Source organism: Dipteris shenzhenensis, chromosome 26 (assembly GCF_047967505.1).
Source record: "Dipteris shenzhenensis isolate YYH24624 ecotype China chromosome 26, Dip_SZ_1.0, whole genome shotgun sequence".
Taxonomy (NCBI): Eukaryota; Viridiplantae; Streptophyta; class Polypodiopsida; order Gleicheniales; family Dipteridaceae; genus Dipteris; species Dipteris shenzhenensis.
Genome location: NC_141621.1, coordinates 18780849 through 18803942, shown reverse-complemented (window position 1 = coordinate 18803942; position 23094 = coordinate 18780849). Strand labels below are relative to the sequence as shown.

The 23094-nt window shown below is 41.4% G+C and overlaps 1 protein-coding gene across 3 annotated transcripts in view; it reads left to right on the top strand.

Moving 5' to 3' along the window:
• Nucleotides 1–224: 224 nt before the first annotated feature.
• LOC147884771 (uncharacterized) overlaps nt 225–23094 on the top strand; it is a 58294-nt gene continuing 35424 nt past the window's right edge. Inside the window, exons 1-4 of one of the 3 annotated variants that reach the window (XM_087397873.1) lie at nt 225–337; nt 427–513; nt 1860–2136; nt 9485–9633. In XM_087397873.1, the coding sequence (XP_087253999.1) occupies nt 1866–2136; nt 9485–9633 (420 nt within the window). In that variant the 5' untranslated portion in view covers nt 225–337; nt 427–513; nt 1860–1865. Of the gene's footprint in view, nt 514–1036; nt 1129–1859; nt 2137–9484; nt 9634–23094 lie in introns of those variants that run through there. The other 2 variants (XM_087397874.1, XM_087397875.1) reach the window with 2 other exon arrangements.

Below are 23094 nucleotides of genomic sequence, written 5' to 3'. Positions count from 1 at the left end.
AGGCCCCCTACCCTCCATTATTGTTTAATTGAAACTCATCCCCTTCCCCATTTGTCCCTTACTCTAATCATGCGCTTTTCCCTCTTATTTTTCACCCCTCTTCTTTTCTCCAAAATAATTAATAGGAAATTTGATTTAAAGTTCTATGAGGGGAAGGCAGACTAACATTTGCAATGCATATTGTGCCGCGGAAACAATTAAACAGAATTATGTGGCGGAAACAATTAAACAAACGAGCACGCCTTTCAATCTTTGCAATCTCCGAGTTTTCGCCCAAGTTAATCGTTTGGCATGCATCGTGATTCGCAACGAAATGAACACCCGGAATACTGCCCCGGTTTGCAAAGCAAATTGACCTTTTTGTTTCCTCAATTTTGATTGACTTTTGGGTTTTTCCCATCTTCTTAGCGGCCGTGGGTGATGTAGAAAAATGTGCTGGCGCAGACGATTATACGACTCATGAATAGTGGGCTGCCGAACAAATATTGATTGAGTGCAATCCTAACAAAATGGGTGAGAAGCTTTAGTCTAGATTGCGGCCAATGCAGACCACCGTGTATGCTTACCTTAAAGCAATTGCAATGTGATCATTTTCCTCGTTTGACAGGGAGACAAGTCGATTGACCATGATAACATTGTAATTTTTGAAAGTCGATGGTCTCTTTCACAATTGATAACGAAATTGAAATTAATTTTCTTTCTTTGATTGTGATTGTTTTCACTTGCTTTCGAGCTTTATGAGGACACGCAACCCTTTTATTCCAAGTGCTCTTATTCTCCCAGTCTAAGACATCTCTGAGGAGCTTGATCCCTTTGTGAAGTCATCTTCTGCCTGGCAGATGAAATTGACAGCTGAGGTGCATGTTTCACCGTAGATTAGCGTCAGAGAAATGTCCAAAACAGGCGTAAAAGTAGATAGTAAAAATACATTAAGTTTTACATAATAGCTATTCAAGATGATGTCGTCAAAAAACCAGTGCAAAGGTTCTTAAATATCAAAAGATTCAGCAACATTGAAGCCATTGGTATGCTGCAGCTTCAACAGCATGTGTTTTGTCAAGAAGCAAGTCAATGACTTGATGCACGAGAAAAAACATTCTGGGACCTCAAAAAATATTGCCATCTTGAGTAAGCTTATCATAATCTATTCATATAGACTCTTTCGTTGAAAATTCAAGCTATTCTTGTCACTGAGACATATGAATATGGTGAAACTTGCCATTCTGAAGGGTAAAGAATCAACGAAACGATTGCCATTCTTTGTTATATACAAATATGAGGATTGAAAAAGTTCACAGTTTTAGGAGAAGGATCATATAGTCCACTAGCTTGGCTCTTCCTTGATATTCCACAAGGAGGGAAAATTGTGCGCTCAAATTCTTCTTCCTGTTGCCTGGCTGCAATTTTGTTTTTCGTATGTGAATTGCGCTACATCTAAGTGCTGGAAATTTGTTCTGAACCCTGACCAGGGATAGAAATGATCATCTGATTACTATCTAGTCTACAAGATAGATACTAATCATGATGGAAAATCAAACTTCTTGTTGTACTGTGTAGATAAGCTTCAAGGTGACATTTGTTTGAAGTTTCTTCGGTTTTGAACTAATCATAGGCTGATCGATTTAATTTCATACTAACGGTTAAACCGCACAGCGTTGACTTCAAATGAAACCTAAATAGGAGTTTTGTAACCTGACGTAATTAAGAAAAGATATCTATAGAATCCTTTTCTAAAGTAATTTTACATCCTACATGAGTTAAAAGGATATATTCTGCGAAAGAGTGGGTTAAACAAATCATATTATTTGTTATATAGTACAGCTCATATGATGGTAGTTGAAGAGATCAGTTTTATTCAGGTCTAAATGTTCACACAACATTCCCGTGAGGTTTCGAAAGCCAAGAAGCAGGACAATTCTGTAACAGTTTGGATATTTCCTCATCCCATCCCCATTTCAAGCATCAGAATGAGTGCAAACCCTGCATTTCCAAGGCTACGAAAGTGTCCTGTTTCTTCTAAAGAGCAGTTCTGGAAAGTGCATGACCGTCTAGCAGAGAAGGAGGGCTTTCGGCATAATGTGTATTGGGTCACCGGGGATCAATATCGGGGCTGTTGGAGCCATAACAAAAGAGATGGTAAATGTTTTGATTTGAAATCTAGTTTCATTTAATCTATATGCGTTATAATCGGCAAGGATGCAAAATTAGTAATAATATTCAAATGTATTGACCAGAACGTTTGAGTGGCATCACAATGCATGCATATAAAAGGGATTTCTTTGTAGGATTTTGTGAAAATATGTCCACTAATCTACTTGTGATTCTTATGTAGTTGAAGTATAATGGAGGGATTTGGATAGTCTTTAATACAATGTGCTCCCTTCCGTTAACCTTTTGCAATATTCAAGAAGCTCTTTGATGTAGGATCCAACTTGCTTTGCTGTCCTTTCATAAAGGTTGAGCAGATCCCTAGAAGTTAGGTCCTCTATGTTGTGAATCTCCCTAATGTGCTGGTATACTTGACAATCAAGCAATTTGTGGCATATGTCCTTATGTTTTCCTTTTGCCACATCATGCACTCTCTTTCTTCTCAGGTATCTTTTTGAAAATGGAGATGTCCTGTTGGAATATGAAGCCAAAGTGAGTCAAAAATGTGTGTTCTAGTGTGAGTTTTAGTCTAGTGTGTCCTATGGATGCCACGTGTCATATTTGGAGTTATCCCATATGCATAGGTGTTCATATGTGTGTGTCTCCTCTTATATAAGAGCTGTACTTGTCTAGTGTCAAATCAATCAAGTATCAAGCTACAAGCTCTTTGGTCTACATGTGAGTACTCTCATTTTTGTTCATTGCTCTAGTCATTTCATTTCCATTTCATTATGTCTCCTTTTGAGTATCACTTCCTCTCTCCCTAGCCTACCCTCTCTCTCTCCCTCTTTCCACCATGTTCCTTCATGTGGTATTAGAGCCTCCCTTCCTACCTTCCCCTTCTTCTTGCTCAATCTAGAGGATGAGAGAAGCTCACAAATGGAAGCTCCCCTCTCCTCTAAAGATCTCTTGTTTGAGTCAAGGGTACTCTGCCCTAGGTTGTCCCCCAAAATGAATGCAAATAAATCATGTGTGTTGAGTCAAAGGTTCTCTGCCTTGGATAGTCCTCCTAAAAAGATGTATTTTCCTATTTTGTTTTGGTGTGTGGCTCCATGTCTCTCATTAGCCCCCGGAGCCAGGAGGGGATGTACTGTGGGAGCCATGTATTGGCTTTGATAGGTTTAGAGGGGGATGTATTGTGGAAGCCATGTATTGGCTTTGATAGGTCTCGTTATCAGGCCTGGCCGAGTTCCAGGATGTTGATGTATTCCTAGATCTATGAGCTGGTCATGTAGCCATGCTATAACGTGAGCCTCTGAGCATGTTGAGTCTCAAGCCATGTGAGTGCTTGGATCAACCTATGAACACGCTTAGACTTTAGCCTTTGAGTTGCATAGGGTGCACGGTTTGATGACTGTCATTGTCATGTTCTGTTCTTGGTTCCATTCCAATAGTCCCTCATCTTAGACCATCATTGTCATGTTCTGTTCTTGGTTCCATTCCAGTAGTCTCTCACCTTGCCTTCATGGGGGGGTGTTGGACATGGTTGTAAGACACGTTAAGACACGACACGTTAGACACGCTTTAGACACGAGTGTCTAAAGTGTCTTAAAGATAAGACACGTAAGACACGCCATTGTGGTTATAATAATAAATATTTAATTAATATATGTATAAGTATACAAATGTACAACTTGCTAGCATAGCTAGCTACGAGATTCTAGAAGTACAATAAGCTACACTTAAATAATGCAAGAAGAAACAATGCACTTGTACAATGTAGTTAAGAGTCAAGACTCGTCACTCAAGACTTAAAAGTTAAAGTTAAGACTCACGATTGAAGAGCACGTAAGTTTTGAGTACTAAAGTGACATGAATGAAAACTGCATCTCGATACATATAATTGAAAGAAAGCTTTCGACTCTCAAGACTCAAATCTCTAAAGATCCCAATCTAAATCTATGAGGTCACTGCCACTGCTAGATCCAAAGTCACCATCAATGCTAGCATGGCTAAGTCAAACTCAATGTGTGTTGTTACTCCTCACCCACCAAAAAAAAAAAAAAAAAACACTAGAGTGTCTAAAGGTGTCTTAAGATAAGACACGTGTCTTAAGTGTCTTAAGTGTCTTATCATAAGACACGAGTGTCTTAACAACCATGGTGTTGGAATATGAAGCCAAAGTGAGTCAAAAATTTGTGTTCTAGTGTGAGTTCTAGTCTCGTGATCTATGGATGCCACGTGTCATATTGGGAGTTATCCCCTATGCATAGGTGAACATTCATATGCGTGTGTGTGCTCTTATATAAGAGGTATACTTGTCTAGTGTTAAATCAATCAAGTATCAAGCTACAAGATCTTTGGTCTACATGTGAGTACTCTCATTGTTGTTCATTGCTCTAGTCATTTCATTTCTATTTCATTATGTCTCCTTTTGAGTATCACTTCCTCTCTTCCTAGCCTACCCTCTCTCTCTCCCTCTTTTTCCACCATGTTCCTTCATGTCCCTCTCGAAGGTATCCTTGTCTCCCATGGGGGAACTGATTTCTCTATTGTTCTCTATGGCCTCTATTCACTAATATTTCAACAATTCTATCCTTGCATGTACCCTCCTTCTATCCTTCGTGTTTTGTTGCCTCCACTGCGATATAAGGTAATCGGATTATGTCCATTTTTACAGCTATGTTGAGGTATTGAATGTATTCACATATTGCTTCCCTTTCCAAAGGTACATATCTGTTTTGGCTAATAGCATGGGTTTTGAGAGGGGAGAATGGTACTCTTATATGCGAGGAGATGTACTTGTTACTTCGTGATACAAAAGAACAAAACGCAATGGTGTAATGTACAAGGAATGCAAGGACGAAAAGCGTTGTGGTGCATGGTGCGAGTGTGCACCAGGTATTGTGGTACAAATGCACATAAGACACTCTAATACAGATGTACATGAAACAATTGAGTAGAGGGCTGAATGTTTGATAAGTGTGAATGACAAGAACATACACAGAGAGAACACACACCTATTGGACTAAGAACTAGTTCTTCTAGAGTCATAAGCTAACAAGCATGAGCAGTCTCAACCTCATTCACTATCAACTCTTAGTATAACACTACATGATGAGCTAGTAGCTCAAGCCTCTCTCCTCCCCTTCACCGAATGGTAGTCCCCCCTAGACAAGGTTGCGTGCAGCCTACTGCCTCTAGGTGGAGAAGGGATGACGCAAAAAGTGGTTCGACCGCAACCTCAAGAACAAAGACCTTGTAGAGGGTGATCTGGCACTCCTCTACAATGTCCGCAACACCAAGCGCAAGCTCAAGTACCGAGGAATGGGTCCCTACCGCATAGTAGAAATCACTCCACAAGGGACGTGCTGAATAGCCACCCTTGATGGATAACGGGAGCCATACTATGGACCACTCACATTGCCTACCCTTCAAGCCATCCATAGAGAAAAAGAACTCAAGGCCGAGGTAGCCAAGATGAAACGCTAGGCCATCGAAGAAGCCAGAGCACGTAACGCTAAGCTCAGACAGCGTAAGAAAATGGCACTACTTAAGGCAACGCTTGAACAGCCAAGACTAGCGGATGAACTAACAATGAACCAGCTAGGTTGCATGTTCAAATGCAGGGACCAGACAAGAAGTCTTCAGATCATCCTTGTACAAGGTCTCTTCTATCATCCCTTGTACAAGGTCTTTCACCTTATACAAGAGGTATTCAAGTCATCTCTTGTACAAGTTCTCTTTTGGTCTTTAGATCATCCCTTGCACTCGGTCTCTTCTGGTCACCTTCACCATGTACAAGAGGTCTCAATGTCATCCTTGTACAAGGTGAACGATCTCCATATTCCCTATAACATCTCCCCTGCCACTATGATTCACCATCCCTTGAGAATAGGAGGAATTGGTAATATTTGGTTGCCACGTAAGTGACCTAACTAACCGTGGGCTTCTCATGCTTTCAAAAAAATGCAGTAACAAAAATGAAATAGCATTTGGCCTTATAAGTTTGTCGAATGAGATCTGGGGAGAAAAAAGCTTACTTTATTGACAAGGCAAGTTCATATATACGCCAACTCAGAGAGCTCAAAACTATGTCTTGGAGCAAATGCTTGCTCGACCAAAGTGAAGGAAAATATTCATGCACATCAACAGGAAATAATACTAGAAAGCTCCGATGGCAATGGGCTGTGCATCGTTGTCTCCTTTATGGTATCCATAACATTGTGCAGTTCCTTGTACTTAACTTTGGAATGGTAGTATTCAGGTTGTATTTGTAATACTTAGCTTGTAAGAGAGATTGACCCAAATCTATGGCAGCTCTATCTTCAGATCTGCATGTGACTTCTCCAGGTCTGTGTGTTTTACATTAGGCATTTGTGAGATGCACTGGAGCTGGGAGATCTCTTATGTGCTCAATGGCTCTGCAAGCTGTTTTTTCTATACCACCAAGTGTTAATCAGCCTTGGCATGCTCTGACAACACAGAGGTGTGTCGTCCTTCTCGCAGTGTCACTGCTTGCTATTGCAAACCAGTTTGTTGGTCCTCATGGCAGCACTGCATGTTGCTCTTTTCGCATTCTTTCGAGTGTCCTTTTGCTGCTGCAGTTCAGCATGCTCAGTTTTCGTGCCCTCTTCCTTTGCATGCAGACGCTACTGCCCAGTGCCATGTCTTCTCCTGATCTGAAGAGACTTATAATAATCGATCTTTTAGTTTAACCAAATCCTCCTTCATATGCTCCTATGGAGTTGAAGAGGGCTGTGCCTCATTGTGCAAAGGTGTAATTCATCACCCTTTATGCCATGTACATGGACCTCTTGGCCCTCTCAAACCTGCTGCAATGTCTATATCCTCCAATGATTCCAAAGCGTGCACTGGTGCAAGAGTATCGAGGGTGAGGTAACAGGCGGGAGCCCTAGTTGTGTGGGAACTGGCTTCAAGGGCTTCTTGGAGGGGAATATTGAAAATATTATACATATCCTCCTCTTTGAAACAAATTTTTGTTGCCTTTTCTTTATCCTAGAAAGGAGATGCTTATAATCTTGATTCTGTAGGCTGCCTGTGCAACATTGGAGAATGATTGTCTAATGAGGAAGCTAGGTAATGTGCTAGCATATCATTCTCATGAAACAGAGGGAGCACAGCCAGAAGTGGCAATAATCCTCCCTCAAAAAGATTTTTCCAAGCCTTGTGTGAGGTAGGCTGTCGACATCCTATACCCCATGTACTTGTGTATCCTCTCCCACAATTTTGCCTCCTTGAGGCATCACTTTGCCTGAACCTATAGCTGGAGCTGCCTACCAGACAGCTTTGGAGGCTGCTGTATATCCCCGAGTTCCATCGTGTGAGAAGATCCTGAAATAAAAGTAGATGGCTGGATGCTGCCCTCTATGGCTGCATAAACGAGTCAGATTTAGAGCCCAGATACAAACTCAAATTGAGGTTGAGCTGAGGAGTGTCGAGAATGCAAGGAAAGTATACTAGGCCACACAGCAGGCTGCAAAGATGGATTGGTTTGTATTGGAGAGGCACAAATATGTGTGGAACCTTCATCATGGTACGTCACATGTGCTCCTCTGGCGCAACTTGTGTAACGCGGACAGCCGATTGCATCTGACATAGTGCCCTTCAGACGAGCAGCCAGAACCACCCTTTCATTTCTCCATTAGGTGGGATGGGCAGCTTGGCTGCTAGTACCTTCATCTCGTTGCACAGAGATACTGTCCTCTGGCTTTGCCATGATAGTGATAACTCTTGGATTATCATGTGCTCAAACTTCTCCAATTTGAAGCTCTTAGAAAGTCATCCTTCAAGTCCAACCATGTCTAGGAGTGATCCAAGGAGAACTGACTATACCATACATCCACAGCATCTTCTACAAAAGAGGGCATGCTCATTTTCCATCCCTTTAGCCTTGTAGTTCTTGAGGAAGTCTCTTACATGCGCCTAACATTCTTCTTCAATTGTCCCTTGAACTTTTTCTGTCTTCATGTGGACTTTGTTTGGCAGCCCAAAATAAGTCATCCCCTCTCTATGAAACTGAGGGCTTCCATGGTTGACACAATGCTTCCGCCTCCTCTCCCATTGTCCCCAAAGCTGGTACAACAATTGAGGGGATTCCCAATAGATTAAAGAGAGTCTGCCATAGGAAATATGGTGGGGAGGGTATAGGCGAGACAAGGACCATTGGGGAAGACCACACTGGTGCAAAAGTCACTACTAACGTAAATCTAGATGGAGAGTACACGGAGGTATTGAAGTCATGGAGGGTACCAGAATAATTGGAAAAGACACAGGTGGGGGGGTAGAAGCCATGTATGATGGTAAGCAATTGAGAAAGACATAGGTGGCGGAAATGAACTGAAGATAGGAAGGGAAGTAGTGTAAGCAGTCGAGAAAGACGTCTGTGGTGGGAAATGACATCAAGAGGAAAGGGAAGTAGGGAGAGGTATGGATGGTGCAAATGACATGGCCAGTGCAAGAGGTATTGCAAATTGAGAACCAAGAGGTATGGTACTGTGGAGGCTAGGGATGATATGAAGTTCGGGTGGTAAAATGAAGCAGCAACAATTATGGTTGGGTCTGTTGAGGTGCTGAGGTTGTTTCCACCCTTGGCAAAGTGACTCCTGATGAAGATACGGTTACAAAAGAAGAGGGGATGTTACCTCTTGACCTTTGCAAGTGTGACAAAAAGCTTCTTCCTCCTTTGTGGTTCTCCACTTTATAGCTCTTCTTTTGAGTCGCAACTCTGGTTTAAGTACACTGCTCATTGTGGTCCAAGTCCACAAGAGCCTCAATGAAACTTTGCCACAGTTCGGATTGGTTGTGAGCTACTGCAGGACTTCTATCTTATGCACTGCTTCCTGTACCTTGTTTGGTCTACAAGAAGCCTCTTCTCCACTCCTCTCAAGTGCTTTGTTTGGTCTATAGGAAGCATCTTCTCCGCTCTCCTCAAGTACACCTTATTTTCACATGCAACTCCTTTGATATCATCAGAATCATTTGGCATAAGCTCTCTCCCTCTCCCTTCAACCCCTACTACCCTAAGATGTCATTCCACTTGATAGTCGTAAGCAGATTTTTCTTGAATATTTTAGTATATTGTGTGCATTGCAAAGGTATTATTGAGTTCTAACATCCAAGACTGATTTTTATGCATTGTGGGCTTTGGAAATTTGGAATGCATCCCAATGCAAAGGGATATCTGGAATTTCAGCATTTTAAAATGTGTATGCATTAAATAAACTGCTGAAATCTGAATATCTCTTGATGATATGTTCCATTACACAAAAGTTTCAATCATGAAATTATCCAAACACGTCACCTTATTTTGACGTCAATGTAAGACAACAAAGATGATTGTGCTAATATGTCTAGTAATGATATTGTCTTGAAGGAATAGGCATCCATACTTACAGAAATGGAAATAGATATGAGGGTGAATGGAAGAATGGCAAACGAGAAGGACTAGGTACCTTTTGGATTGTTAATGGTGGCAAGTATAAAGCAATGTATAGAGGCTCATGGCAAGAAGACCAATGGCATGTATGTAAACATTTCCCTTTCCTCCTTGATCTTATAAATTTACCCCATAGATTCATTTATTTACCTGCTTTTTTGAAGGTATGTTGCTTCAACAAAATCATCAAGTTCTTGGACTATCCAACTGTTTTTTTTCGATTAAAATTTCCCCTCACAATTGCAACTTCTCTTTCTTAAATGAAATCATAGTTAAACAAACTCTAATTTTTTAAACTATACAATTGATTTCTTTGATTAAAAATTTCCCCTTGCTTGCCAGCATAGCCCTTGTGATATGTTTCTATTTATTGCTAATCTCACGATTTTCTACCTCAAGATCATTTCTAACCTCATAAAGCATTCTTGGATGGGAGCTTTCTCGAGAATAGGTATCCTACTTCAAGTCATAGGTCTTCAGTGGGCTTCAAATGGGGATATTATGGTTGATGGGGATGCTTTTGTTGGAATACTGAAAGGAAAGAGTAGAGTGGACACAAAATCAGAATACTTGCTTATAGAATGAAGAAGAAAGAGGTCCTTAAGTAGGCACCTCATACAAGGTCACTGACATCACTGATGACCTCAAAGCTCCACAATCATCTCCTCAATCTGCTCCTAGATTCACTCAATCATCCTATGTGGCTTTTCCACCACCTAACTGTGCTTGTGGGCACCTAACTGTGCCTCTAGCACTCACACATAGAAACATAAGGTGTGCCTGAGGCATACACCTTGAGATATCCCAACAAACCCCCCCTCAAGGAAATGCCTCAGGCTATGTCAAGGATACATCTAGTCTCATAGTTTCTCATGCCATCTCATGGTGGTCAAGGATTAATCTATGGCTAGGTTCTCATGCTAGCAAGGGTTCCCTTGGGTGTAAGGTAAACAGAAAGGGATACAAACAGACCTTCCAATGGTTATCTCCCCTGCATGTACATGCACACAATGTCTGCAGGAGGTACCATGGAACAAAACATACACATGGCCTACATCATAAGGTGACCAGAGGTGTTTACAAAACACACACAACACAATAGTTTATTTTCATTCATTTTGGAGGACTATCCAGGCTGAGTACCTTGACATAAAAAGAGAGATCTGGAGCATACATAGAGATGATTTAAAATGCATAATCTTCATGGGATGTCTCATCTTGTGGAGGCAAATTCACTGTAAGTAGATTTGCATTTTCTGTCTTTGCTTTGTCTCTGCAAAACTTCTCACTATGGTTGTTTTTGCCACAGTGCTTGCATGGATTAACTTTGAAGCAGTCCTTTGAAAGGTGATTTGTCTTTCCACAGTGATTGCAAGGAGAATACTTGCCCTTCTGGAATTTCATAACATAAGCAGTGTCATTGCCTTTCCTTAACTCCATATGTCTTTCTTCTTCTTGGAGAGCTGAGATAATGCCTTCAAGGTTTGGATTGGGAAGATTCTTCAAAGTGCTAACAATGTGATCAAAACTTTCAGGCATACTCTTAAGTAGCACTGCCATAGCATCATCAGGGGTGATAGGAGAGTTGATAGAAGCTAACTGAGTCATAAGACTCCGCATATAGTTGACATGAGCAGCTAAAGTAGTATCACTTGCCATCTTTAATTCAAAGAAAGAGATTTTAAGTGATAGTTTAGAAATGTGAGAGCTTGCACCAAAAATCAAGTCTAGCTTCTACCAAGCTTCCGAAGGAGACTCCAAGTCAGAGATATGATGTATGTAATCATCACCCAAAGCTAAAGCAATTATACCATATGCTTTTTCTTCTCTTGCTGGATCCCTTGCCGGTCGTGTCGGAGTTGAAGATTGTCCAGCATTGGAGGCCGTAGAAGAAGCGGTAGGAGTAGGTTTGACAAGTCCCCATAAGTTCTCCCGCATCAATGCAAATTTCACCTTCATTTGCCAAGTATGGAAGCCCTTTCCATTGAACTTCTCAAGATTATATAAGGTAGCCATGAGAGGGTCTAACCCAGATATTGGGCAGTGTCTATCTCTCTTACAAGGCAAAAATATAACTAAAATACTTCCAAAGTATGAGCAATAGTAGTGACTAGATTTCAAACAATGATGCTTCCTTTTACATGCTTCATAGAAGTGGGTGAAATAAACACTTTCCAATCAAAACCAGGTCTAGCAAGTCAAAACAAAACTGAATCCACACTTGTACTGAAGTTATTGAAAGCTTCAAAAAACCAGAAATGCTAGAGTAGCATTTTATGTAGCATCATCTTCAAAAACTTGTCCAAAACTGTCAAAACTGAAAAGCTGAACTTGGAGGGCTTGTAGCTCACTCTTCAAAGCAAGAAAAAGAGGGCTTTCTGTTCAAAGCAAGAAAAAGAGGGCTTTCTGAAGCAAAAGAAAGCTCATGTACCAGAGAAGGTCCAACACAGAGGTTGGACGAAATGGTGCGCACTTTTGCCCGGGAGAGTTGCTACAGGCTGAAACTGAGTTTTGACGATTTCTCCCTCGTTACTGAACCAAATGACCTGAAAAATGGCTCAAAATCTTCGTCTTGAGGTCGCCCATCTACTCCTAAGAGGGCTCAGGCAATGGCGGAGCAGGCAGGGAGTATTGAGCAACAGAAGAAATTCGCTGTTTGGAGAATGGCAGCCACCACAGACGTTTTTTTTTCAATTGCTTGCAGGTGGAAGTTCGCCCATACTAGAGGAGTTTCCAGCTCAGAGGGTTTGGGCAATGGCCGTTTGTAGATGGAGAACCAAGCTCTCAAAGATTTTGGGAAGAAAGAGGAAAATAGAGAAGAAGAAGATGATGATGTGGCAGAAATGGGCTCAAGGGGGATCAAAGGGCTCTGATACCATGTTGGAATACTGAAAGGAAAGAGTAGAGTGGACACAAAATCAGAATACTTGCTTATAGAATGAAGAAGAAAGAGGTCCTTAAGTAGGCACCTCATACAAGGTCACTCTGAGGGGAGTGGGAATGGATTGATCACTTCTGAAGTTCTTGATTTTGACAGGAGGACTACTTTCCTTGGGATATGTAGTGCTTCTCCCTCCTTTTCAAAGGTTACTATAGGAATGGCATTTTCAGCCGAGTTTCAGCCTCAATCGTAGCCTTTGGTTGAGTATGTCTCTGTCCTCTAAATTTATTTTCATGCCATGTGTAATGTACTTCTTGAGCTCTTTGCGTTTTGGGGCTTTTTTCATACTTAATAGAAGTATCTTTCATGGAAAAGAGCTCTCATAAAGCATTGATTATGGTGGATTGGCAATGGTGGACATGATGGATATAATGTGCATACACAGTAGAACTAGTCTTACTATTTATACTTTTTAGTTGTTGCCGAATAAAGTACTTGTGCTCCTCTCGTTTGTATATGCACACTCCTGTCTCTCTCATCATTCAATTTCAACATTTGGTAGCAGATCCATTGCTCACTCCCAACCTTGTCTTGCTTTGTCATCCGAGCACTTTGCCTCATCCATTTTGTGAGCAGCCTCATCGCCATTTGTGTGGACATTCGTGGGCGAATTCATGACGATCATTTGGCTCAAAATTGTGGGCTTCTTCAACGTGTTTCCAACATTTACATGAGAGACATGATCTTCTTGGGCTCTCTCGGTTCAAGGACATTTGGTTGGGCCATGCTCTCTGGATGATGTTCACAGTTCTACTTACAGACCTGCGCATGCCTCTACGGATAGTTATTGGGAGATTCTGGCAAGCATATCGGTGTGGAAATTTAAGAGATCTAGATGCTTAGTGGCCTTGGATGGTTCCCAAGTCCACTCTTCACACACATTGGCCAGTATTTGAAAAGATACTATGAACACTTTGATGGCTATTTGGGTGAGCATATAGGGGTCTTCTTCCAAGCAGCTTCTACCAAGAGGACTTTTTTCCTTAGGACTTTGAGTGTCTTCGAGTTCTCTTTAGGGTAGAGTTGGCACTCTTAGCCTCAACCTTGAATGCTATCTCACAAACATTAGTTCCTTTTCTAAAAGAGAACTCCAAACTCCCATGGGGAGCTCTCTAGTTCAAGAAAAGCATATACTGGAACATAGCCATGGATCGATTCTCTTTCACAAACATTAGTTCCTTTTGAAAGGATAACTCTGAATCTCATGAGATGGGGTGAAGGAACTGCCATGGGGAGCTCTCCATACTAAAGATTGGCAAGACAAACCACACCCCTTGCTTCAAAAGAAGAGACGAAAAGGAGGAAGGTATATGGAAACATAGCAAAGTGACACGACCCCGCAGGATCTGACCCTATCACTGACCTAGAATCTCATCCTCAATACAACCAGAATCATAGCGCAGGTGCCTTGATCCTCCCGACCACCCCCGAGCACGTGGGCTACAGCTCGACTCATCCATAGGCCCGTATCTAACACAAGCGTCCCATACCACCTGAGCCCGTGCAGAGGACCTTCAATACACCACCTATGATCCGCCATGTAGATGGCCAGAGTCCTGGCCTAGGTCCAAGCCCCATCCATCAGTTGAGGAGCGCTCAACTGATCTACACAATAGCACTGGCCCTCCCTCTATATAGAAGGAAACCTGCTATAGATAGCACAATGCTATGCATAGCTCCCTCCATGTAAAGCGAGCACTATATATGAATCAATCTCTATATATAGCAATCTCGGCTAAAAATGGCCATCCAGCCCTATGCTATCTTGTAACCCATGTTCACTTGATATCCAACCCTAGGTACACCATGCACATGACATACTCCCCTTCCTCTAAGAACTCACTCCTGAGTTCACTAGAAAGCCCGAAAACTCTCTGTGAAGATGAGTCAATGCCAATAACTATACTCTGACTATCAATTTGAGTGTGCTATACTTTCCATGAGATTCAAATCAAAGAGAATCTTAGGCCAAAGCCACAATCTTTGATAACCAACCCAAGGAAAGTAAATCTCTCAAGCTGAACAAGGTTACATATCGTCGAGTATTCTCCTCGAGAAATCCAATAACGCCTAAATCCACAGAGTTAGTTCCGGTGACATATCCCGGACACAAGCATGGTAAAATCTGTACCTGAAGGTAAATGATTCTATCAACCTTATCTATTGAGTATCCTTGAACTCAAAATCTGAGGTTGAGATCGAGGAATCATTGTTCGAACAACCCCATCAATTGAACCCCTAGAGGCCAAATTTTGGGTTGCAATTTCTATCAACCCTAATTCTTGAATTACTTAGTATTCAGAAAATCCCTCAACGGAATACCCTTGTAATTCAAATTCTTGGGTTGAAATACATGACAGACTTTCCATCGCAGAACAATTAGGTATTCGTTTATAACTCATGATGGAAGAATCTTCATGGAAGTATCAATGGGCAAAATCTTGACCAAAGATATGGTCCCCTTGATCTATCCTCGAAATGCCCCTACATGAGGATAATCAGTAAAAATTCAGTTGGCTATATCCAGTCAATGGTATTGTTCTAGACATGTATATAGTCAACCATCATAGGAATAGCATCCTATGTGATCCAAAGACTACGGAAACATACAATCCGAAATCTCTAAAAATAAGATCCACTACCGAATATCCTGTATAAACTTGTGCACAATAAACCGCTCCTATCACAGGATCATCCAGTTCTTAGGATCTCTTATCTAGGAACATCAAGTTCCAAACAAGGCACTGACAGACCATCATCAGAAGAGATGTGGTAACCCTCCCCGAGATTGAGTCTAGACTAAGGAGCTCCAGGGTTGAACCCAAAAAAAATACATGGCTTCTCTCAGGGTAAAGAATCTTAGTCAGCCCTTGTAAAAAATCTAATCAGGTTTCCCCCAATTCAATTCAGCCTTCTTGTACTTCACCCTAGAGGTCCTTGGGTATTATTTCATGCTGGATTATACCACCACATCAGAGAATCTTAAATGTAACATACCTTAGTGTCCCATACCACCAAAGTATACTACAAATAAAAAACTCAGTGGACAATATGAGTGAATCAGGTAGCCAATCCCTCTTCAACTCAGATGATCCTAGATTGAGTCAGGGTGGCAAATCCATTCTCAATCCTTTTCTTAATGTGATCATATCACCCCCTTGTGTTACAATACCCCAACCAATAGGTTAAAGAAGAAAACAAGCAGGTAGCATCCCTAACAACTCTTGAATCCTGACTATCCATGACCTCGGGCTAAAAGAGTGAGAATCAGAATGACCCCGCCTTTGGACATGATTCAAAGAAGGTATCCAACAAGACGGATCATGGTCTAATCAATAAGAACCTTCATATGTCCAATGGTAACTCGAAGAAACGTCATAACTCACAATCACATCGAGATCAAAACTTCAAATAGAAACCAAACAGGAATCTACGCACCAAGATTCGAGAAAGGGAAATCCAATTGCCTTAGTTAAGTCTAGTTTAAGATGTAACAAAGTCTCATGCATCCTCAATGTACCATATATCTAAAAAACTGCAAGATATATGGAACAAAAGTACACGTTATATAATTTGAAAAAACCAATCAAATTATAAATGCCACTAGTTACAAATCAAACCCAAATTAACCAAAACTTGGTCAATTTACTAACAAGACAGTTTACAATTCATACAAAATTGGGGAGCTTCTTGAACCAAGAGTGGTTCAAAAGATCCAGTCGAGCAAAAAATAATTAGGTGTCAGTCAAAACTGAGGATTTCAATTTTTTCATCGCTTCTCAATAACTTGGAAGCGGCATAAAGACTCTAAAACAAGCTGTCTACATTTAGAATAGCATGAGCCTTCTTCAATATAGTTCTGGTACTGAGGGGTTTTATAGTAGTGAAGAGCTGCCCAGAGTTCATCCATCAAGGAATCCATCTCTCGTAGCAGGTCATGAGGTCTACGAGGATTAATCTCCAATGTAGCCTCATCCTCCATCTCAATAAAACAATAATCCAACGTAGGTGTCTCATTACTTTGATGTCCTTCCATGGCTGGAAAATATCTCGCACGGGAGAGGGACTAGAAGAAAAACAACTGCGTCCAAACGCGTGCTCTTCCCACTAACAAAAAGAGAATCTGGGGCTGCGTGGAATCAAGGAAGAAGGCGAGTAGAGGACAGCAAGAAAGATGGCGGAATCTGATAGGCTGATCTCAGACGGAAAGAGGGTGGGAAATTCGCCTTCATGCGCCGAAGTGCTGAAGTGAGAAAGAGAGAGAAATCCCAGGTATATAAATAGCCAGGAAGGGCCATCAAAAGCTAGGCGAATTTAGGGTGGGTGCTTGATTTAGAGCAAGTGCTTTCCTTCCTAGAGAAAAACAAAAAAGCAACCTGCTTTTTTTAAACAAAAAACAGTCTCGCTTTTAATAGATCTGGTTCCGCTTTTCTCCAGCCAGACAAAAATAGCCAAAACGCGCTAAAATCAGGCCATACGCTCCTTCCCAAAGCCAAGCGCCTGCCCCAATCATATCGCCCTTATCTCTGATGCCCAAATCTCCTACACATGCCGTTCTCTAGTTTATGAATGCCCTCTCTTTCCTCCTACTTCTCAACTGCAGCAAATCTAGGTCTCTAGGGTAGGAATCTCATCCTTGAGAACCTAGAGCGGATTCTTTCCCTAACCAGCCCACTCACACGTCCCCACACAACCAATCACATCAACAACCCAAGCGTGGGTAGTTATAGGTCAGAAACGATCCATCCTCATATCTCTTGCTGAAAGCATCGAGTCTTCTCATCGCCTACCCTTCTCAGGGAATCACGATTTCCAAACACGTAGCAACCGAGAGAGAGCACACAGCCTATGGACTTCTATTTCTTCCACAACTCTCCCAATCATGAGCGCACATCATCGGCCAACGATTCAGCCCATACATGAGCGGAATTTCAGTTTTGCAAGAGCAATCTCAAAAAGCGTACCTGGAAGACATCTTTTCTGCATACCTCGCGTTGAATTCAATCGTGATAGGACGGCTTTGATACCAAATGACACGACCCCACAGGATTTGATCCTATCACTGACCTAGAATCTCGTCCTCAATACAACCAGAATCATAGCGCAGGTGCCTTGATCCTCCCGACCACCCCCGAGCACGTGGGCTACAGCTCGACTCATCCATAGGCCCGTATCTAACCCAGGCGTCCCATACCACCTGAGCCCGTCCAGAGGACCTTCGATACACCACCTATGATCCGCCATGTAGATGGCCAGAGTCCCGGCCTGGGTCCAAGCCCCATCCATCAGTTGAGGAGCGCTCAACTGATCTACACAATAGCACTGGCCCTCCCTCTATATAGAAGGAAACCTGCTATAGATAGCACAATGCTATGAATAGCTCCTCCATATAAAGCGAGCACTATATATGAATCAATCTCGGCTAAAAATAGCCATCCAGCCCTGTGCTATCCCGTAACCCATGTTCACCTAATATCCAACCCTAGGTACACCATGCACATGACACAAAGAATGGAGATAAAATAGAACGGAGAAAAAAGAGATTGGGTAAACAAAAAGGAGAAAGTGTAAAAGAATTAGAGATATCAAGAAGATAGAGCATACAAGAGAGAGAATGTAAGAAAGATCTACTCTAGTTTTTATTTAGCTTGGTAAAAAACGAGGCACTTGATGGTTTTGAAGTCCATCCTTCTCACGCCATGACTAGTATTTGGACAAATAATGTACACACTTTGATGGTCACTTGGTCAAGTATGCAGGGATCCTCCAAGATTGATTTTACTAGGAGGACTTTTTTCATTAAGGAGGGTGTCCTTTCTTTTGAAGTTCACTACAAGTTTGAGGTGGCGTTTTCAGCCTCAACCCTGGATTTGTTTGTTGATTAGGGCTTGACCCTCTTTGGTCTTTTCACATGGTACACATGATGTATTCTTGCCTTCATCACTCTGCTCTTGGGGCGTTTTTCATACTTTAATATATGGTCTTTCTTTTTTTTAAATGAGAACAAGGTGAATTACATTCAATGGACCTGCCCTCGTTGTAGTTCAGGATAAGAATTTTATTGGTATCTACAAATCCTGCATTGCTCATTGCTTCATGGGCATGGATGGCACCATCTCCGACCACAGCCATGATGTGATTTTTGTTGCCGAGCATACCTCTTCCCACAGCCATTCCTGCACAACAGTAAAATGGATGCAACCCAGAAACACAAACAGAAAGACGAGCTGCCCTCCAAGAATGAAATTCACACATTTTAGCCTTCTTTTCTTGCCACTAGAGGGAGAATATACATTTTATTTTGAGCCACCAATTCTCTTGCCATTTTATCTTTGGAGCATAGTGGATTATCTTTTTGATTAATGGGGACAAGATTGGTTTTCTTATTATTTATGCTCCCAACTACAGGGAACAATAGATCTGCTTTAAAAAGAATTGCTCTCTTGGGCACCTATTGCTGATTCTTGGATCCTTGGTCGTGACCTCATCTTTCATAGATTGCACTCAGCAATTTTCTGATCACTAATACCAATGAGTATGATATTATCCACATAGAGAACGAGGATGATCAAACCTGATTTGTCTTGCAGAACGGAAAAATTAGGCTTAGTGTGAGTATTGACAAAACCCTTGGGCAGAAAAAACTGAAGTATCTTGTGATATCGTGTACATGGTGCTTGTTTGAGACCGTAGAGTATTTTCTTAAGCTTGCACACCTTGTATCTTGTCCACTAACCACAAATCCTTGTGGTTTCTACGCATAGACCTCCTCCTTGAGATCCCATTCAAAAAGGAAGTCTTAGCATCAATTTGGTAAACCAATAACCCATAACATGTAGCTAAGGATGTCGCACAAGGAATGGTAGTCATTTTGGCTACTGGAGCAAAAGTTTGCTCGTAGTTGATTTCCTCTTCCTGTGCATACCCCTTGGCAACTAGACAAGCTTGTGTTCTCCACCGTTTCATCTGAATGTTACTTAACATAATAGATCCTTTTGGGCGCCCACAGTATTCTTTCCAATGGGAGAATAAAAAATCCCAAGTGGCATTCCTTTCAAGGGACCTAATTTCGATACCATAGCTTTCTGCCATAAAGGATGACTCTTGCATCCTTAAATGTTTTGAAGCTCGCTTTGAGCATCCATAATAGTGCTCATCAAGGCATAATAGACCTCAACATTAGCTTGCTTTGTGCTTGTCCTTGTCCACCCTAAAGAGGGCTGAGCTTGTGCATCATGAATGGTTAACCTAGCCCATTTTGGCAGTACCACTTGCTCTTTGTATCTCACAACGTTTATACACAATGGGTTGTCCATGCCCGATAGCTGGCTGCATGTGAAACATGTGAGGCAGGAGGATTTACCTCATTTTGAGGCAGGAGTTGGTTCCTCAGACACATGTGAAGCAAGAGGATCTACCTCATGATGTTGCGACTCAGCAGGCCCATCACATCTCAAGTGGCATCCCAAGTATCTCAGGAATCATTCTCTCATTTTCATTAGAGGCAACATGATGAGTTTTAGGGTACAAGAATTATAGAGTCTAACACCTTGCTCTCAGTACTATACCCAACAAAAATACATTTGATGCCCTTATCATCAAGCTTTGACCTATTTTGGAACAAAAGCATAGACTAGTGATCCAAACACTCTGTTGAGCGAATCTGTCTTTCACGAAATTCAAGAATACTCTCAGGTTCGTGTGGAATAAAAGTCAAATCGGTAACTTCTATTATTTCTTGAGGAGAAACAAGTTGATCATTTGCACCCAGTAACTCTTTCAGTCTGTTGACATGAAACATTGGATGTACTTTAACATCAGGAGGCAATTCTAGTTTATATGCAACTGGTCCAATTCTTTTAACAACCTTGAATAGACCACAATACCTGGGGGATAATAACGGAAACAAACCAGTACTTAGGCTCTTGGATTCCTTGGGAATACACAAATATACCATCATTCCTCTCTGGGTGAACGATGTCTATTAGCATGAAATTTGTCCGGATCTTGGGCACTTCTAATAGACTCCTTGGCAAACTGCAACATTTCTTGCATGTCTTGCAAGAATGTATTTGCAGCATCATTTTGAATTCCCTTAGGACGGAACAAGCTCGGACTTAGCAGAGCATGAAAACAGAGGTGACAAGGTCAAGCTGACAGAAATCAAAGAGGAGCAAGAGGTTTCAATTGTAGACAACACATTGAAGAACAGAAGTCAGATGCAAGAAAAGACAAAATATGAACATGAAGACCCTACACTCTTCTTTAAAGAGCTTTTGGACTCCAAAGTTCAGATCACATTGGATAAACGTCTGAATCTTGTTCCAGCATTCAAGAACCAATTAAGGCCATTCCTCAAACAAAAAATCATCCATAGAGTGAAGATGAAGGGAAAACACCCGACATTTACACATCCACCATTGAAGATGTGGATTATGAAGTCCCACTCATAGATGTGGATTATGAAAGGCAAAGGATACCAGAAGTATTGGTAGATGGAGAATCAGGAGTAAACATCCTCTCTGAAGATCTATTTAAGAAATTTTATTGCAATGAACTTGCACCAATACCATTTCAGGTTAGAATGGCTGATCAAAGAAGAATACAACCTCTTGGAATACTAAGAGGATAAGAAATTAGCATAATGGGACTATCCTTTACAGTCACATTTGTAGTACTCAGAATGGAGGAAAGAGATTGTGCCTATTCAATGTTATTGGGTAGGCCATGGCTGAGAGCTGCCAAAGTAAAACAAGACTGGGGATCAGAAAGAATAACGATCAGGAAAGGCAAAAAGAAGTTTAAAATCAATCTCTCTTCAAAGAGAAGCTTCCTTAGACAAGTTCAGCCACTACAAGCAGAGGGCATCAACATGATAGATGAATTTGAGGAAGATGAGGAGGAAATTTTCCTTAGGAGAAATCCTATTGTTTGCCTCATATTTTAAATTGATGTAATCAAAATCATTGATCGGTATACATGCTCAAATCAACAAACACAGGAGCCTGACCTACATCCAACCACTGCAGAACAGAACACGGTCGAAAAGCAGTCGGAGGTAGCTTCTACCAACCACAAAATAACAAGTGACAATCATGCTGACCCAGATGACACCCTACAAGAGGACAATCAGAAATTAGCTGCACACGCCATCCTAGAAGCTGAAACTCAAATTGAGGAGCATATGCAAAAGAGTGTCAGAGTCCGACAAGATGACTTGGAAGAGATGAACCTTGGAGACCCTGACAACCCCAAGACAGTTTTGGTAAGTACAAGGCTTCCTCCACCTTTCAAAATGGCACTAAAGGACTTATTGACAGAGTATAAAGACATCTTTGCTTGGCATTATACTGACATGAAGGGAGTAGACCCTAAGTTCTGTCAACACACGATCAACTTAAAACAAGATGCTATCCCAATGGTGCAAGGAAGATACAGAATGAATCCCAACTATGCAAAGCAAGTCAAAGAAGAGATTGATAAGTTGTTGAGAGTTGGTTTTATATATCCTCTCACCCATTTTACATGGCTTTCACCTATTGTCATTGTGCCGAAAAAGAATGGAAAACTCAGAATATGTGTGGACTACAGAAAGCTAAATGCTGCCACCATTACTGACCCTTTCCCTCTACCATTTTGTGACTCTTTGCTAGTTGTTGTAGCATGTCATGAAATATATAGTTTTCTTGATGGTTTCAGTGGCTACAACCAGATAAGAATAGCCCCTGAAGATAAGTACAAAACAGCATTTGTCACTGAGTGGGGAGTATTTGCTTCTAATGTCATGACCTTTGGTTTTAAGAATGCTCCACCAACCTTTCAAAAGTACATCCAAGAGGTATTTGCTGAGTATCTTACATCTTTTATGAAAGTCCTCCTTGATGATTTTTCAGTATTTAGGAAAAGAGTGGAACATGTGCGACACTTGAGTTTATGTTTTGCAAAGTGTAGAATGGTTAGTCTTAGCTTTACTCTCAAAAGCTACAAGTCTGCCCTCTTGGAATAAAGCTGCCCCAATCGCAAAATCACTCGCATCGGCCTCTAAAACATAGGGCCGGGTAGGATCAGGTAATGCAAGAATGGGTGCTTCCTTGATAGTTAACTTCAGGGTTTCAAAAGCCTTGTTCAATGCATCATTCTAAGAGATCGACTGGGTAGACTTGCGTCCACGACCTTTCAGTATGTTGGTCAGGGGTTTCGTGATGTGCGAATAATCATGCACAGACTTCCGTAGAAAAACCGTGAATCCTAGGAAAGAACGAAGTTGTTTCACTGTCTGAGGGATGGGCCATTCCAAAACCTTCTGGAGACGATCTAGATCAATGCTAATACCTTCAGAAGAAATCTTGTGTTCTAAGTAAATGATCTCCTTCATAAAGAAGTCACATTTACTCATCTTGGCATAGAGCTTATGATGTCTTCGTATAACTAAGACAATCCAGAGGTGTTCAATGTGATCCTTTAGCGTTCGGCTATATACCAAGATGTCATCTAAGAACACGACAACGAATTTGCCCAGAAAATCTCGGAACAAATCGTTCATCATTTGCTGGAAGGTAGTAGGAGCATTGGTCAAACCAAAAGGTAATACGAGAAACTTGTAGTG